This window comes from Terrapene carolina, unplaced genomic scaffold (genome assembly GCF_002925995.2).
Source record: "Terrapene carolina triunguis isolate 2854851 unplaced genomic scaffold, T_m_triunguis-2.0 Scaffold132, whole genome shotgun sequence".
NCBI classification, from domain to species: Eukaryota; Metazoa; Chordata; order Testudines; family Emydidae; genus Terrapene; species Terrapene triunguis.
The window spans coordinates 19,184,787-19,203,989 of NW_020664483.1; the positions used below are offsets into that span (position 1 = coordinate 19,184,787).

The 19,203-nt window shown below is 40.1% G+C and overlaps 1 protein-coding gene across 1 annotated transcript in view; it reads right to left on the reverse strand.

Annotated features, from left to right (window-relative positions):
* The window catches only part of KIAA1841 (KIAA1841 ortholog), a 46,131-nt gene extending 28,682 nt beyond the window's left edge, over positions 1-17,449 (reverse strand). The window contains exons 1-5 of the mRNA XM_026653244.2: positions 17,339-17,449; positions 12,372-12,538; positions 7,567-7,753; positions 6,098-6,191; positions 551-789 (exon numbers count right to left, since the gene is read on the reverse strand). Coding sequence (XP_026509029.1) covers positions 551-789; positions 6,098-6,191; positions 7,567-7,753; positions 12,372-12,521 — 670 coding nt within the window. The 5' untranslated portion in view covers positions 12,522-12,538; positions 17,339-17,449. The remainder of the gene's footprint in view (positions 1-550; positions 790-6,097; positions 6,192-7,566; positions 7,754-12,371; positions 12,539-17,338) is intronic.
* Between the last annotated feature and the right edge of the window lie 1,754 nt (positions 17,450-19,203).

Consider the following 19,203-nt stretch of genomic DNA (forward strand, 5'->3'; position numbering starts at 1 on the left):
CTAATAGAAGTAGAATCTGACTCAAAATTAAGTACAAGGGTAAAATTTTGAAAGGACTTAAGCAACTTAGGGGCCTCACAATGAGAGTCAATGGGATTCTGGCTCCTGTCAATGCCAGGCTCTTAAGTCACTTAAATGCTTTTCAAAGTTTTGCCCCGCGACTACTACTAATGCTACTGTAGATTGGCTACTTGTGCTTATCACAGTGATATAATCCTGTTCAGAGTGGGTCTAGATTACCTTGGTAAAGATACCAGCTGTCAACATAGACTAGTGCTTTCACCACTGTAACCACCAGAGGAATATTTCCCTAAAATTATAAGTAGCAGCAAGACCAGGGACTTTCTATAATGGCCAGGGAAACTGTTTTAGCACATTTCCAACAAACCAGTGTTTCTGGCCCCAGCAGACTGGGCCTAGGAGGTTGGAGTTGAATTAAGGAGGGATATTATCTTCCAGACAATTTTGCACATATGCTTTTAGTCTGAAACACAGATCAGATAACGCAGATAATGAATCTGCAGCAAATGAACAATAGAATATTTTTTACCTAAAGTGGGTATTTCATACACTTCATATTCCTTAGTGTTCCTTTTAACATATCTTATCAACCAGTCAAAGATGTGAACGTCACAGTGAACTGAAATGTCCACCTCTTCCCAGCGCTGGGCATCCACAGACAGATATTCAGCAAAGTACTTCATTTCAGAAATCAAAAGATCTCGAGGACAAACAAAATCTTCCTTCAAATTTTTTGCTTCGTCACACACATGGATCACCATATTTGGCCTTGATTTAAAAAAAAACAAAAACAAACAAACAAAACAAAACAGAAAAAGGAAAGTTATTACAGCTTAGGACCAGAAACCAATAAGAAAGTCAATGTTGATTCACGGAGATTTTTACCCCCAAATTACGTGATTGGTCAGAACCCAGGTTTTTGTAAAGTTTTATCTTACAAGATAAACATAACTTCACATTTAACTGCAGTGAGAAAGCTTCTATCTTCCCTCTCACCCCTGCATGTTATTCAATGGCAAGCTATCTGCCCTGGGATGCATGATCAAAATCTTATTCACAGGAGAAACTGTAGATACTAAGTCACACACTGGGACATTCACTGAGCTATATCATTGTTCACAGTTGAGTTACTGTGCAGTGAGTTGGTGCACTGTAGATTCATATCCTGGCTTGCAGTGTAGACAAGACCTAAGAGAGTGGGAGTGAGAATTTCTGGGTGCTATTCCCGGTGATCTTGGCAAATTACTTACGTTCTCTGTTCTCCCTCATTTTATAAAAGTATAGATCTATTTGCCTAGCTCACCAGGGTGCTGACATAGTTAATTAGTATGTGTGATTTTATAGCATCTTCCATCTGAAGAAGTTAAAATACTTTAGAGTGTACCAATATTATCTACTTCCTAACAGGAGGTTCAAGTTCAGAATACATCAATAAAATATCAGCTTCCATGGAGACAGCAGTACAAGTCATAGGTCTAAAATAAGTGCCCTTGACAAGTAGGTCTAAACTTTTGGAAATTAATATGCATTGGTACAATACACAATTTAAATATCTAGCAAAAATATATAAGGTATTCTAACTCATCACTGCAGGGATTTTTTTTTTTAAAAGACCTACACGTAAAAAACACAACACATTTAGAGAATTTAATTATTTTAGGCTAGTGACCCTTTCTCACAATAATGAGCAGCATTCACATGGGAGTAAGTGCTCACTGTGACACAGAGGCTCCTAGGCAAAAGGTTTCCTGTTCTTTGCAAACAACTCTCACCTCAGACCTGACAAAACTCACTACACCAAACGTGTCTTACAGGATATTTATCCATGAAGAGTAACATGTAACTCGTAACTTGTCAAGATTCATAATCATTGCAAGATGTATTTATGGGTAATATTTAAGAAATAACTTATTTATACCTAAAGTGTACTTTATGGACTTGGAGTAAAAATTAGTCACCTGAGAATAATGCATCTTGGCGATGACCCATTCAGGCAGAAGGGAGTTGCGCGTGCACACCTGCCCCCTCCCCCGCCCTCTCACACACACACTCTTTCAAACTCACCTCCCAACAAATACTTATGTTGTTGTTGTTACTGCTTGGTACTTCCTGCAATGCACATATATTCTCTGTAATCGTATTCTTTCAAAGTGCTGTTATTTTAGTTTTTTGACTGGTCTATGCATTTCATAATTTTATTTCTCTTATGCTTAAAATTCAAAGAATTAAATAGTGAGTTCTAAAATGCCTAACCTGTCCTGGCTGGATCAATATTGGTGCACATAAAATTCATTCTGCACATGGATGGAAAATATTAGAGGGAACATTGTCACCTCACCCTGTTTAGCCAGGATCACTTGTTTAGCCTTGCTCAATTTCAAGACTTTCAATGGAAAGCCATCAGAGACAACTGCAAACAATTGAAACGTTGTAAAATAGGAAAATTACAACAAGAGGGGTTCACCCTGTCTATAAACAGAAACAAAAAATTGTTTCAGTACAATACAGAGGAGGGAAATGTTCTCTGGATCATTTCACTGAGGTTACCTCTTGAGGAACAAGGTTACTCATGAAAAACTGAATCCTGTGAAGCCAGCCAAAAAACAACAGACTGAACGTTGTGGGGAAAACCTACTTCATTAGCTAGGGAAAGGTAACTATTATTAAGTGTACATTCACATTTTATGATTTTGTTTTGCATTGTAACTAGGGCTGTCAAGTGATTAAAAAAGTTAATCGTGATTAATCATACTGTTAAACATTAATAGAATACAATTTAAATATTTTTGTATATTTTCTACATTTTCAAATATATTGATTTCAATTACAACACAGAATACAAAGTGTACAGTGCTCACTTTACATTTATTTTGGATTACAAGTATTTGCACTGTAAAAAAAAGTATTTTTCAATTCACCTAATACAAGTACTGTAGTGCAACCATTTTATCATGAAAGCTGAACTTACAAATGTAGAATTATGTACAAAAAAGGCGTTAAAAAAAACAATGTAAAATTTTAGAGGCTGCAAGTCCACTCAGTCCTACTTCTTGTTCAGCCAATCGCTCAGACGAACAAGTTTGTTTACATTTGCAGGAGATAATGCTGCCCACTTCTTGTTTACAATGTCACCTGAAAGTGAGAACAGGCGTTTGCATGGCACTGTTGTAGCCAGCATTGCAAGATTTTTATGTGCCAGATGCACTAAAAATTCATATGTCCCTTTATGCTTCAACCACCATTCCAGGGGACATGGGTCCATGCTGATGATGGGTTCTGCTCGATAACAATCCAAAGCAGTATGGACCGATGCATGTTCATTTTCATTATCTGAGTGAGATGCCACCAGCAGAAGGTTGTTTTTCTTTTTTGGTGTTTCGGGTTCTGTAGTTCCGCATCAGCGTGTTGCTCTTTTAAGACTTCTGTTTAGCATATCTTGCAACGCCGGCTACAAAAGTGCCAAGCAAATGCCTGTTCTCACTTTCTGGTGACATTGTAAATAAGAAGAGGGCAGCATTATCTCCTGTAAATGTAAACAAACTTGTTTGTCTCTTAGTGCTTGGCTGAAAAAGAAGTAGGACTGAGTGGACTTGTAGGCTCTGAAGTTCTATGTTTTTTGTTTTCGAGTGCAGTTATGAAACAAAACAAAAATCTACATTTGTAAGTTACACTTTCACGATAAAGAGATTGCACTACAGTACTTGTAGGAGGTGAATTGAAAAATACTATTTCTTTTGTTTATAATATTTACAGTGCAAGTATTTATAATCAAAAACACACTGATTTCAGTTACAACACAGAATACAATATATATGAAAATGTAGAAAAAACATGCAAAATATTTTATAAATTTCAATTGGTATTCTATTGTTTAACAGCGAGATTAAAACTGCGATTAATCGTGATTAATTTTTTTTTATCACAATTTTTTTTTGAAGTTTTAATCAACGGCCCTAATTGTAACCATTTGTTTCCACTGTTCTCTCTTGTTTCTAGTTAAATCTTTACTCATTCTTAAAAAGCTACTTTTGGTTTATAATAAGTATTCACAAGTGCTTGTGGTTTACAGTAAATCTGATAAACTGGGACACACTGCTCCTTTGGGGACAGAAAAATCAGAGATTTCTGTGAGTAACAAGTGTTGGGCTGGAGTAGACAGTTTCAGGCTGGATATCATGGGAATGATTCAAAGGGACTCGGGACTGGAGTGCACCTATGGTGAAACTACAAGACGAAGACAGGGCTGACATAGCCCAGAGGAGAATGCCTGAGTGGCTGAAAGGCTGGTGGTGTTGGGAGCTGTCTGACACCCAGCCAGGCACAGGAAAGACTCCCTCACTCTGAAGGCAGGGTGTAACAAGGTGACTCTCAGTCCCTGGTACCCTGAGAATTGTCACACTCACCACTGTGAATAAGGGGTTCACAATCTGGCTCTTAATATTTATGTGGTAACAACTACATTTTTGAAGTCATTATAGAGCACGGGTGGCCAAACGTACTGACCCTCTGAGGCATATACAACAATCTTCAGAAGTTTGAGAGCCGGTGCACACCAGCTGGGGCTTGGGGCTTCAGCCCCACAGGAGGTGCCTGCTGGGGTTTTGGGGCTTTGGCCATGCACCTGCTGAAGCCCCGAGCCCTGGCAGGCATGCCCCGCGGGACTAAAGCCACAAGACTGCCCTCCCTGCTGGGCAGAAGCCCCTACCCCACCATCCCGCTGCAAGGCAGAGGACCCAAGATCCCCACCCCACTCTGGTAGGCAGAGAATGAGGGGTGGGAGGGGACTCCATGAGCCGCAGTTTAACTGCAATGTAACTAGTGAGCCACGGTTTGGCCATCCCTCTTAAAGAGGGAAGATAAATTAGGAAGTTCATAGCTGCTTTCTCTGTGGTAATGCATTATTTACATAGGGAAAACTGCCTTCAGGCTTCAATTTGGGATAATAGCATTATTGAAAGACTATGAAATCTGAGTTTTCTTCACTCTGTACTGTCTGGTTTAGGAACACAAGGTATACATTTCAATACACAACTGTCAGTGCAGTATATGAAGAGAAAGTGATGGATTGTATAATTCTGAACTAGGATGGCAATGATATATAAAATTCAGTGACCTAGTTTCCATGAATGATCATCAACCACACTCTTTCAGAGAAACTAAGCTCAAGACACACACACAGGAATAACTGTATCTACATATACGAAAGGTTTAGGTATGCTTTTGGGGTATTCTAAGTTATTTTCTATCTGCTGTAAGTCAACATACTGATAATCAAAACAGTTGCGATCTACAAGTTAAACATTTATCAACATTTGCACTGTAAGAATTGAAATCTGGATCAGGGCCTTTAAAGGTAGTTGTACAACAGAACACTTACGCTTGAACTGAATTTTGATAAGGTGGATGGGCCTTAGTTTATAGTCACAAATACTGTGGTTACTGTGTTGTACATTTGAGTTCCACTGACAGTTTGAAATGAGGTAGTGAGATGAAAGGTAATATTCTGCAAGACATTTTTCCAAGTTTGAGATAAAGAGATATCTGTGGCGTATCATCCATCTTGCCATTAACAAAACAGTGAAAACCTGAAGTATAGGGTCTAATCCTTCTCCCACTGCACTCAATGACAAACTTCATGAATTTGTTTGTATAAAATGTTAGGCCGAATAGAGGCTAGTTTATGTTATTCATCTGTCTCGGCAATTTGGTTAACATTATAAATCACAAATAGGTCTTTCTCTACACTGAGAATTTTCAGCAATTTTCCCACCATTGGTGTAGCACCACTGCAGCTCCAAAAGTACTGACATTGGTGGAAGTGCTAGTGGAGCATAGGAGCAGGTGTGTTCATGAACAACTGATTAGATTACATGATGGTGAAAACACCCATGACCGATTTCCACTAGCATTCCAACTGTTGCTAGCATGGATGGAGCTGCACAAATACTAACTGACAAATGGTGGGAAAGTTGCTGAAAATTCTGTGTAGACAGCCAGAAAGATGCACATCTGTAAAGAGCAGATTTCAGTTTCACGGATATTAGCTTTACCAGATAGCAAACAATCATCATCCTACCCTTGACTTTCATCAGCATTTTCTCCACCTTTATGTGCAGAATGTTTCTCAGCTTCTGAAGAACAATTTCTTGTGGAAGCAACACTGGACCTTCCTTCAACATAATAAAAAGCAGCATTAGAATTTGAGGCTAAACTCAGGATCTCATATACCATTTGTTAGTGTTGCAAGTGTGTTGCTCCCATTCTGAAGAGAAGTTGTCATGATTATAACTGTCACAGGCTTCTCGAACACCTGGTTTAAAGCCGCAATCTGGGTTAAGTTACAATGAAAAGGCAGAGAGTCACAGGATTAGGTGTACAGCAGACAGTGAAGTCAAGGGTAATTGACCTTTACCTTCGATAAGCTTTCCTCACTAATGTGCAGCATGCAGTAGGGTGTGGATCCAAAGCCCACTGAAATCAATAAGAGTCTTTCCACTGACTTCAGTGGCTTTGGATCAGGTCTTGAGCGCCCCAGTATGCAGCCTTCCAGATGAATTTTCTTGCGGCGATGTAATGACCCATCAAATGTGAAAAAGCCTCTTAAACTTCTTGTAGAACTGCGGCTTTGAATGTAGAGACGTCACCATCTTAAATAGTTAATGTAAAAGCCAGCCAAAGAATGCTTTGGCCCTCTCATACTGTCTCCTCCTGGCTACACCATTACCACTACATATATTGGCACTTTTTGACACAGGTTAGCATGAGATACTAGTATCTCACCTCCATCATCTGGCTGGGTGAACAGAATGCTTTAAGCTGTTTTTTTCCCCTTGGTTCTTGAAGAGATTCCTGTGGACTGTGATGGATAGCAGCTCCCTTCCCCCCCCCCCCCCAAAAAAGCTCTCCCCTATGCAGAGTCTCCTATAAGTTGCAATTCTGTCACCCCCATTGTTTAACATGCGAGGCTACTAGGGGAGACTGATTGTACTTGAACTGAAGTACCAAGAACAAGCAGCTGACACCAAGCTATACTTCTCATTCAGCATGGATACTGTAGATCCTCTGATGCCCCTGAGCAAAGCAGGCACTTGAATGAAAGGTATTGGCTGGGAAAGAAGAATGAAATCTAAGAAATCACCAACACAATGTTCTACTGCTCCTATGTTTTCTTTAGAGGATTTTCTACTTATCTTAAAGTCACAACTATTACCACCTCCAGCGGTAAGTTTTGACATTAACATACTTGTGGCTACAAAACTACCAAGAATGTACCTGAAAGATTTAGTATAAAATCAAGTACATCATTTTAAGCAGTTCAAAACTTAGTCATTGTAACTACCTTTTAAAAAGCCACAAACTATAAAACATTTGTACTTGAAACACTAAATGGGTTGACTCAGTTGGAAATAACTTTATTTTAGTTTATGCAGCAGTATTTGTGGCAAATTTATTTGAAGATTACTAACTACTAATTCCGGAAATAGGTTTACCAGACAAAAGAAAAAACAGTGGACATGACACTATAATCAAAGTCACAGAATTTACCAGTTATGGAAATTGAATTCTGCCCGATGGAAGGCTCTTGAAACTCCCCCTGTGTATCCAGCAGAGAGGATTTGATGTACGTAGCTAGGGTTTCAACAGGACTCCCACCAGTAGCCATTAATGGATTGTACTGGTTGTCAACAGGTGAACTTCCACTGCTTTTCAGTTCATCAAACCTTTTTGCACACTGTCAAGAGATAAAATGATGGGAATATATAGTTTCTGCAAATTGATGGATACATCATAGTTTAAAAAAATTATTAAAGCGAATGTTAAAATTATATCATATACAGGTTAAGGAAAGAGTGTCTGTACATCTGGGTGTAGTGCTTAGATTATCCAAAAGTACAAGGTTTGGTTTAAAAGTCATAAAATACATATACAACTCCTTCTATATGGTCAACATTGGAGTTCTGAATTGAAACCAAACCAACTAAGAACCTTCACACTTAATATTGATTAAACCACATGGTAACTCACTCTGCAATACCTAAAAAGTGCAGAATATCCATGCAATATGTAAGATTTACCACAGTTTCAAGACCCCACCAACATTCACACAAATTAAAGGATGGAGTTTCTGACTTAATCCTGCATTTCCCTCTCTTTACAGCTTAAGCTTAACCTTAAAAGGGCAGTTAGATTTTTTTAAACCTAGCTCCTTTACCTATGATGTATAATACCTTAAATTACTCAAAGTAGAAATGTCTGTAAAATAAGAACATAAGAAATTAAGAATGGCCATACTGGGTCAGACCAATGGTCCAGCTAGACCGGTATCCTGTCTTCTGACAGTGACTAGTGCCAGATGCTTCAGAGGAAATGAACAGAAGAGGGCAATTTTGAGTGATCCATCCTCTGTTGTCCGGTCCCAGCTTCTGACAGTTGGAGGTTTAGGACATCTGAAGCATGGGGTTGCGTTCCTGACCATCTTGGCTAATAACCACTGATGGACCCATCTTCCATTAATTTATTTAATTCTTTTTTGAACCCAGTTATACTTTTGGCCTTCACAACATCCCATGGTAACAAATTCCACAGATTGACTGTGCATTGTGTGAAGTGCTTCCTTTTGTTTATTTTAAACCTGCTGCTTATTAATTTCATCAGGTGACCCTTAGCTCTTCTTATGTAAAGAGGTAAATAATACTTCCCTATTCATTTTCTCCACATCACTCATGATTTTATAGACTTCTATCATATCTCCCCTTAGTCATCCCTTTCTAAGATGAACTGTCCTAGTCTTTTTAATCTCTCCTCATATGAAAGCTCATTCCATACCCCTAATCATTTTTGTTGCCCTTCTCTTTATCTCTTCTAATTCGAATATATCTTTTTTAGCGATGGGGCTATCAGAGCTGCTTGCAGTATTCAAGGTATGGGTGTACCATATAAGTGCCAGTATGATATTTTCTCTCTTATTATTTATCACTTTCCTAATGGCTCCTAACATTGTTAGCTTTTTTGACTGATATTGCTGAGTGGATGTTGTCAGAAAAAAAAACATCCATGACGACTCCAAGATCCCTTTATTGAGTGGTAATAGCAAATTTGGACTCCATCATTTTGCTATATAGTTGGGATTATTTTTTCCTATGTGCATTACTCTGCACTTAACATTGAATTTCATCTGACATTTTGTTAACCAGTCACCTGGTTTAGAGAGATCACTTTGTAACTCTTCACAGTCAGCTTTGGAATTTTGTATCCTCTGCAAATTTTGCCACCTCACTGTTCACCCCCTTTTCCAAATAATTTATTAATATGTTCAACAGCACAGGTCCCAGGACAGACCCTTGGGTAACCACTGTATTTCTCTCTCTCCATTGTAAAAACTAACTATTTATTCCTACCCCTTTGTTTCATATTTTTTAACTAGTTACTGATCCAGGAGAGGACCTTCTCTCTCATCCCATGACTGCTTAGTTTGCTTAAAAGCTTCTGGTGTGGGATCTTGTCAAAGACTTTCTGAAAGTCCAACTACATTGTATTGACCGGATCACCCTACTCCACATACTTGTTGATACCCTCAAAGAATTCTAACAGAAGGAAAATCATGTCTTACCATTTACAAAAGCCGCATTGACTCTTCCCCAACATAGTGAGTTTCTCTATGTGTCTGATAATTTTAACTTCCCATTTGCACAATTATTGTTCCTTTACTTTATGGACTTTGCTCAGATTGGAAAATTTCACTTTATTTCTATTTTGTTTTCCTTTCTTGTTTTCATTACTCCTGGGGGAATTCTGTGCCAAAAAATTAAAAATTCTACAAAATTCTGCATATTTTGTCAAAATAACCCAATATAAACACGCCAGTTTCAATTATTTTGGTAATTTATTTCAAAATACCTGTCAGCAACTATGTCTAACAATACAGACAACAAAAAAGATTCAGGAAATATTTTTTGACAAATAGATTCCTTATTAGACATATTAATACAGAACTCTGAGTAATAATTCATTTAAACTACAATACAGAAATGTATTTTTCGCACCCCTCATAAGCAGTACAAAGGCTTGGGGGACTCAGGTGTAATGGAGGAGCTGAGGAAGAGGGAAATAATTGCTGGGAAGGAGTATGGGTGTGCACATGGAGGGTTGTTGGATGAAGGAGGGGAGAAGTATGGAACAGGTTTTTTAGGAGGCAGGGAGCGATTCTTAGGGAGTCTCCACCATGCAGACCCTGTCTGACTCTTAGCCTCTCATTCAGTCAGGCATATCTGCCCCATCCCCATGTGTCCTTGCACCCACGTTCAGCCACCCCTCTTCCTCCCATCCCCATGTGTCCCTGCACTCCCACTCAGCCCCTCCATCCCCATGTGTCCCTGTACCCTCTTCCCCTGTCCCCATGTGTCCCTGCAACCCTACTCAGCCACCCTCTCCCCCATGTGGCCCTGAACCCCCTCCCTCCATCCCCATGTATCCCTACATTCCCACTCCCATTCAGCCCCTGCCTCACTCTGTCTCCCACACTAGCCCTTCTGAAACCAAGAGCGACCCCATGTGCCCCACGCTGTCTGTCCACCCATAGCCTGTGCCTCCTGACCTGGCCCCATAGGCAGGGCGCTGTGAGGAAGGCAGCCTCTTCTCTTCCCTATCTGCAGCTGGGGCTGGCCTAGGAATGGCTGCTCTCTGTTCTGGCACCACAGTGGCCCCTGGTGGGCAAAAGGCATAACCGCAGCAACTTTCTGGCAGAATGTATTTTCTGCAGAAAAAAAAATTCTGCACAGCATAATGAATTCTGCACATGCACAGCAGCTCAGAATTCTCTCAGGAGTATATTTTCATGCAGTAGTGAAGAGGCTAATGTTGAAATATTTGGGTTACCAAAACTGCAGGGGAAAGTTAAAATGCAAAACAATATTAGGATTTTAAAAAAGTTATTTTTGTGAACAAACAGACTTAAATTTGGGCCTCACTTATTAGATACAGATTTCAATGTAAATTAAAGGCCTTAATGCTTCAAACAACTACACACGAGAGTAACTTTACGTATACGAATAGTTCCATTAAACTGAATGGGACAATTCACATGGGAGTTTGAGAGAATATATTTTAACTCTGCCAAAGTCTATTGGATTAAATGGTCACTTGAGATCATAGGGCTAAATTCACCACGGCAACTCTAACAGCCTTCTATAGAGGCTCTGCATATCCTAAAGCAGAGTAACCACTTTTCTACTAACTCAGTTGAGAAAAGAGGTCAATAAAACATACAGGGGATTAATTTACTTATAATAGAAAGCATTGTATCAGCTGAAAAATTAAGTGACAGCATCCACAACTATGAATCTCTACTAAACACTATCAGCTTGTAGGACAATAAAATTCCACATAAAAAAATGATTGACTGGAGTTGAAGCTTATGTTTTAAATACAACATTATAGTGATGTCCATGAACAATGTTATAAATTAAGTGTGAGTTGCCACATTCAATTACGGAGTTTACAACAAGATGTCTGTTTACTTGTTATTGTGAGTCACAAAGAAACAAAACTGCCTGGAATTTCACAACAAATTTTGGTCCTGGACTCAAAAGTATTTTGTCTGTCTTTTTTAAATGAAATCACACAAAAATGAGAGTTGTATGATGAAGCAGTCAAGATAAAATAAATCATCCAGGTGTTTCCTTTAAAATATGTGCGCTAAGCAAATTTGAAATCCAAGAGTTTACAGAAAAATTTAAACAGTTAGGGCCTGATCCTAGAGATGCTGAGTGCTCCTAACTCCCACTGAAGTAGGAAGCACTCTGACTTGAAGGATCAATCTAGCTGTCCTTCCCCCTCTTTAAATATCTGTTGAAAATTGGAGCTTTGTTATTTCCAATTGGAAAGTATATCTGATCATATGCTAACACCATCTACCTCAGGAAAATCATAATGTTTGCTGAGAAGAATACCATAAAGTGTTTTTGGGGGGGGATATGAAGTATGTATGTGCCTTCCTTGTCATAAGGCTGAATTTTACAGTGTAATCTGAAAGCTTCTTGAAACCATTACAGACTCTTTCTTTTCACTTCATTTGTTCTTTTGACTAATTCCCAGTAATACTGCCTTAGGCTATAAGATGCACATTCTGCATTCAAGTTATGAATTTTGTTTACTTCGTATCTTGAATGTGGAGGTTTTGTAACACCTTCCTATTTGCATTTTTAACATATTGCTTAACTCTTTCAGGTCCTTTAAGTTCAAGTAACTTTACAAAACCATTCCCCCACCCTTCCAGCCGCCCTTCTGATAAAAGTGTAGTTCTCTTGATAAAGCACTGTTTAAACAGACATACTGATGGTTAATAAAGTTACCTCTTTGGATGTAAATCCTGGAACCAGCCTTGCCACACTGTCCCAGTTGATAGGCTGAGGGACACCGATTAAAGAGTACAGGATCATGTCCAAAACCATTTGATTATTATCATATGGAAAGTTATTGTTTTCTGAGTATCCTCGACTCATCTTTTGGCACTAAAAAGCTAGAAAGGCAAATGTAAATATGTATACATAAAGATCCATAAAGTTTAATACTGCTCATGTTTCACAGCAGCAATAATTACATGATCAGTTAAAGTACAATACATATTAATGGCAGCACAACTATTACTATACGAAGTCAAGTACTAATACTACTACTTTTTTAATGGAATCTGGGTCAGACAGACATCTATGCAGCCCAGTTTCCACTAAAAAAGGCACAATTGCAAAATAGTTTGTTTCAGTACCAACTGGTTTTTATCCTGATCAATACCTTAAGTAGTTCTATCATAAAAAACCCCCCAAAAGATTCAGCTTCATTTAGGGTTAAAAAGAAGAACACTAATGAAACTACAGCAGGCTTTGTTTTAGAAGTGGCAATTTTTAGAAATGTTAAGGCATTTGATAAAAGAAGACAACAGAAGTTATTCTGAAGAGACCAAGATGAGTCATAGTATAGTTTGACATCAAATCTAAAAGGAGAAAACTATTCCTCAATAGGGAACATGCAGTGTTATTAATCATCTCCTCTTCCTTGAAGTATGAATGAGTGAGTAGGTCAAATAGGAGACAATTCAGAAAAAAATCAGCAAGATAGTGGGTACCATTAATGCTTATTACAGGTTACAGGGAGTTCAGCTGGGTTTTTTTAAAAAATATAAACCTGACAATAGTAATATAAAGTTATTAGGAAGAAATTGAGACACTGATTTTTCTAATTAGGTAGTAAATAGGAAAGACAGGAATCGGGACTTCAAACACTACAGTATAACCCACCAGCCAGTGTGTCAGTATAACAGCTACTGTATAAAAAGTAGAGAAAATAGTCTTTTTTTAATTGAAGGTGTAAATACGAATGAGTAGCCTATTCTAGTGATATACAATTACTTATTTCAGCACATGCTTTGGCCATGGAAAGTAAATAAAGGTAAGCTTATGTAGAGGGAGTAGCTATTAAAATAGACATTCCAGCACTTAAAGTGGAAATACTAGCAACTGACGGGATCCACAAAGTGGAGATTAATAAGAAAGAAAACTGGACAAAACTTGCATGATGTTCAGTAGTTTCAAACAATACTAAACTCATCCAGTTAAAAACTTGGTAAATAAGTGCTTTACGGTCCAATCACATGCTTATATGCTTACAGGGTAGGCCCAGTTTTTTCAGAATCTCCATTAATTCTGCATGTCCAATCTAAGATATCTACAACCTGACTTTTCAGATGTTCTGAAGCACCCACAGCTCTAAAGTCAATGGGAGCTGCAGCTCTCAGCAACTCTGAAAATCAGGTCTTATGGGTTTCAAGTTGAGCATCGAGGAACTGAGGCATACAATTCAATTAGTGAACAATTTTGAAAAATGTTGGCCTTAAAAGTTACCAAAATTGGCAACCATAATAACTGATTCTTCTATACCACCGCCTCCTGCAAGTGGTACCCCAAGTTGTAAGTATATTCAAAAGAAGCATGGTGGTGGAAAGAGTTTAGAACTAAGATTTTCAAATGCGATTAATAATTTCGGGTGCCCAACTGAGATACCTTAGGAGGGTCCAATTTACAGGAAGTGTTGGTCACCCACTCTCTGAAAATCAGGTCCTTTCAAGGTGCCTCAAATTGGGCACCTAAAAATTGAGGCACTCAAAATCACTAGTCAGATCTGAAAATCTTAATCTTGGGGTATAAATAATATGGCAATGGGAGAAGAGAAGATAGCCAAGAGCTATGACTATGGAGAATCCTCAGAAGGCTGCAGTTGGATGTAGTCTCAATGGACTTACTTGCTACAGGGAAAGTCCTCTAAGAGTTGCTTCCTTTACCCCACACTCATTTTTCTAATAGCTAGAAGAGGATTTCTTACAAGTTTGTGCTGCAGTAGTAGGGAGCCCATTGATTTCATTTCAGAGTATATAAGCAATAAGGCATAACATTTTGCCAGAAATTTGAACTGGTAAAAAACAAAACAAAAAACCCCCAACATGTAACGAAGGAAGTGTTTATGTTGTGGGGAAAAGCATCTGAATTTGTAGAAAATATTTGGAAAAAGAAACAAACGAATAATTTTCTAAGTTTCAGAATATTCATCAAAAGAAAATTTAGAGGGAAAGTTATTTTTGGTTTCAAGGTAGCTTTGTTTGAGGAAAAAACAGGAAGTCATATAGTTTTTTCTCTGAAATGTAGCACTGGCAAGAAGTCCCAAATTAACAGCGATGGAAAATATTTTGCTAAAGAGTAGATGTTCCCTATAAGCAATGGCTGTCAAAACTTTCCTACGCAGGACTGCCAGTGTGTTTCAGCGCTGTTCCAGAATTGTGACCTTTAGGAGTAAAAGTAGTTCAATCTCCATGTCCATTCAATATTTGGCCTTCATTCTCTGAATACTATCAAAAGTGTCAACTGTGATGATTATTTTTTTTTATTCAGACCTCTCTCCATTAGTGAATGGACAGAAACCAATAGTTTCACATGGGCCATTGAATATTGCATAAGAAGTTACCAAAAGAGATGACCAAGGCCAAATCTGAACCAATGACATAGGTGAAAGGTTATTACATATTGAGCCTGTCTCCTGTGCTAACCAGTCTACCCTTAACTGGCAGTTAAAAACAAAAAATGTCTGAATGCCAGCAGGGTAAAGGTGCAGGAACAAGTTTTATTCTCTATAAAGTCAAAATGTAAGTATCGCTTATGGTTAGGCTTAATAAAAATACAATCACTATGGATATTGATAGCCTATAAAGGTTACTCCTATTGTATAAATATACTGTATATTCAGGTGCAGAGATAGAGGAACAGTAGTTATTCTCATTAAGTTATTAAGAATAACAGTAGTTATTCTCATTTGCAAGAGTTCTAAAATTTAAAGGAAACAAAACCACAATGGGTTATAGTAGTCTTAACATTTTACTAATAATAACTGTGAAGCAACTCAACAGTGCAATTATGACAGGTACTCCAAGAGGCAGTGAGATTTCTTGAGAGGCATGAAGGTTTTATTTATCAAGTATGCACTTTTCTATTTTAGTATTAACTGGAGCCTAGATTTGGCTATCCATGCAAATACCCTAGATGAGGACCTGTTTTGGTCATAAAATGACTAGGAATGGGATTTCAGTCTTAGCCACAAACTAAACACAGGTTAAACAGCATAACCAATAACAATGAGTCAGTGTCAGAATTAGAACACTTCCCAATCCTGGATGGATTAGATCAACCCCCCAGCTCTAATTTCTTTCTTTCATATACGACACTGACATGTGCTGCCCTATGGGACGTATCTACTCCCAAAAGCATACCGTACGGTCAAATAAATATAGCTACTTAAATCTGCATGTGCAATGATCAAAATACAAACAACTACTGCTATTTGAATTAAACGCTCATTCTGATTATATACACAGAGCTGTGCCATACATGGATCATCATACAGGCAAATGAATGAGCTTGGATATTGAATGCATGTAGTATGATATTAAATCTCAGTATTTACTTCCTATTTTGGAATTAGCACACATTGTGCTTGCCATAGTGGGTTCTCTAACACTGTTCTACTGTTGTATAATAAATCTTGTAAAAGCCATAGCTAAAGCCATGTTCAAGACTACTTCCTTTTGCAGCAATGGTATGCACTTTAAGAGATGCAACATGGACAAAGCCTATAATAAGTAACACCACTCTCTAGAGATGACACTGCATCTTTGTGTTCTGCACAGTCTACACTACTGCAAATGAAGCTCAGCTTAAAAAAAAAAAACCCAATGCCATAAATGAGGTAAGTGAGACATAGCAGCTATTGGTGTGGCACAAATTAAAAAAGTTTTAAAACCACTTAGACTAGTACATTAAATACACACAGAAAGAAGGCAACTTCATAAAGGTATCTTTATCAAAAACATGGGGTTCCAGATTAAATAATACTAACAAAATCCCTTATCTTTTTTTACTTAGTGTTTCATTTGTTTCACAATATAAATGGGGAAAAAAAGTGTCAGTACAAGGAATAGCAGGTTTACTTACAGTTAGGGAAATGTGGAGAATTGTGTAAGACTAAAATTTAAAAAAAAAATATGCAGACAAATCCTTGGTATGGAAAGAAGACAAAGCACAATTCTAGGACTGGGCTTTAACCATTTCCAAGCAAAGAATTTACTAGAGTTGAAGAGGATTTTATTTTTCTTTCCTTTTGGGGGGGGGGGGGGAAGGGGAGGGTTTTATTTTGTATACTATATGTTTAATTAAGAAGTATTAACACATTTAAAAATCCTTGCCATGTAAATATCAGAATCAATAATAATTAAAAATCAATCTGTTGTTTAAAGAGACATTAGTAATCAGATTTCTCTATTTAACAGGGTGTTACCATATTACAGTGTGAGCAGCCTTATAACATCTATGACATGTCATTTCTAATATTTTATTAAGTCGAGTGACATTTCTGATTACAGGCATGTCTATGAAATGTTAGTATTCAAAAAAATTGGGCAGGTGCGCTGGGTTTTTTTGTTTTGGCAGGTGAAGGTACTTTCTGAGTACTGAATAAAAGATAATAAAATATCTAAGTATTTATTTGTCCTCCACCTATTTTTCTGGGTACAAAATTAGTGTTAGTTTTACCATAACCACCCCACCTCCCAGGGGCCCCGTCCATGGAAGCAGGGACCCCAAGACTGATGAACCACACCCCGAATGGTGGGGTTCGCTCAGCAGTGCCCAGAAGGTCCCCTGGAGAACGAGGCGGGCGCTCAGCGCCTCCTGCCCAGAAGGAAAGAGAAGCTGAAAGGAGGGAGAGGCTGGGAGTCGGTTACCTGGGGCCCGATCCGGGCAGCAGCAGGAGGATGCGGACCTCTGGGTTTGAAACCACCGAGGAGCTCGACGAGCCCCAGCGCCGCGCTAGGGTAGGATGGAGGGAACCAAGGAGGCGCTTCCTGGGGGAGGCAAGAATCCCGACAGAGCGTTACCGCAGCTCGGCCACAGACTCAGCGTCTCCCCCGACCTCGCCCAGACCCCGCCCGCCACCATCTCCCAGCCCCTCCCCCCGCGCTCGGAGCCACTGGCCGCGCAGAGGCCACTCGCCGACCCACCCCACCAGCCACGCCCGGGGCACTGGCAGCCCCCCGCCTCTGACAGAAGAGAGCCAATGGGGGGGCGAGCCGCGGCCCTCCCGAGAGAGGCGGGCCTTGGCGTGCTGTGTCACGGGGTCGAGTCTCCGCCTCCTTCCCCAGCCTTGTCGCAGTGCAGCGGCTCCTCCCTACCCCCAGCATCTGGTCTCCTAGCAACGAGCCGCGCAAAGCGCCCCCGGGCTGGGAACCGCCGTCTCAGGCAGGTGGACAGGAGGGCGGGGCTGCTCCTTTCCCCACCCAGGGCAGGGACAGATGAACCCCCCCGCCTCGCCCCGGGGCCCCAGCCCTGTCTCGGTGTGACGTCACACCATCCTCCGTCTGCACTTCAACGTGATGTCACAGCACTACCCTAACCCCCCACCCAGGGCCGGCTCTAGGTTTTTTGCTGCCCAACCCCCCACCACCAGCCCTGAGCTCTCTTCCCCCCCACCCCCGCAACTGCACCTTCCTGCCGCCCCAGCCCTGGGTCACTGGTAACTCGCTCCCAGGGCGGGTCATTCAGCAGGAATTTTGGATGTTCACAGAACACAGACAGGATTGGTTCCCATATGGTTACAGAACTGCAGTAAAGTGGAACAATTTTCAGCTTGTGTGACTGGAGGATATCTGGATGCATATTATAAGACTGTCCTACATAAATGAGGAAAAGTTGAGGTGCCTTTATTATTCTTTTGTTCCATTCTTTGTTTCTATGGGGAATTTGCCAATGCAATATTACTGTCTTCCTTTTAAACAAATAAAACTAAAACTAAAAAAAAAAAAAAAAAGCAATGGCTGTTGAAAATAGCAATTTCAGTCCTAATAACCACTGGGAAGCATTTCTTGCTCAATTTATTCTACTTTTTCTACAGCAAGTTACAGTGGATCGATATATTTGATTTGGGAGAAATGAAGTAACAGCTGCCCAAATTGCGCTTGAGCCCTCCTGAATTTTGAGGGTGTTCAAATCTGGAAGGCAGGTGCTAGACTCCTTTTCTGAATATTAGCTAAATCTGGAAAAGAAAAGTCAATTTCTGCTTCCATGGCTCAGAAGTGTAAATCCTCCTACATGCCTGGTACTGTATCTAAAGCTGCCCAGGTCCTAGAAGAGCCTCCCCTCCCTTACTTTTCAGTTTAAATTCTAGTGGGATCCACGTACCTCCCTTGCTAGGCTTCAGATAGAGAGGTGCACTATCCATTTAGTCCACCCAATTCTTTCTTTGGGGGAGAGCCCAGGGCTGGGGTGGCAGGAGGTGTGTGTGGGGGGGAGCCCAGGGCTGGGGCAGCAGGAGGTGCAGGTGGGGGCCAGAGCTGGGGTGGCAGGTGGTGCAGGTGTGGGGGGGGGAGAGCCCAGGGCTGGGGTGGCAGGAGATGCAGGTGGGGGGAGAGCCCAGGGCTGGGTCAGCAGGGGAGTGCAGGTGGGGGCCAGAGCTGGGGCAGCAGGGGGTGTGGGCGGGGGAGAGTCCAGGGCTGGGGCAAAACAGGGGTGGGGGGCGGCAAAAAACCTAGAGCTGGCTCTGCCCCTACCATTCACAGCAAGCTGCAGCATGAGGTTTCAGTTCCACACTCCT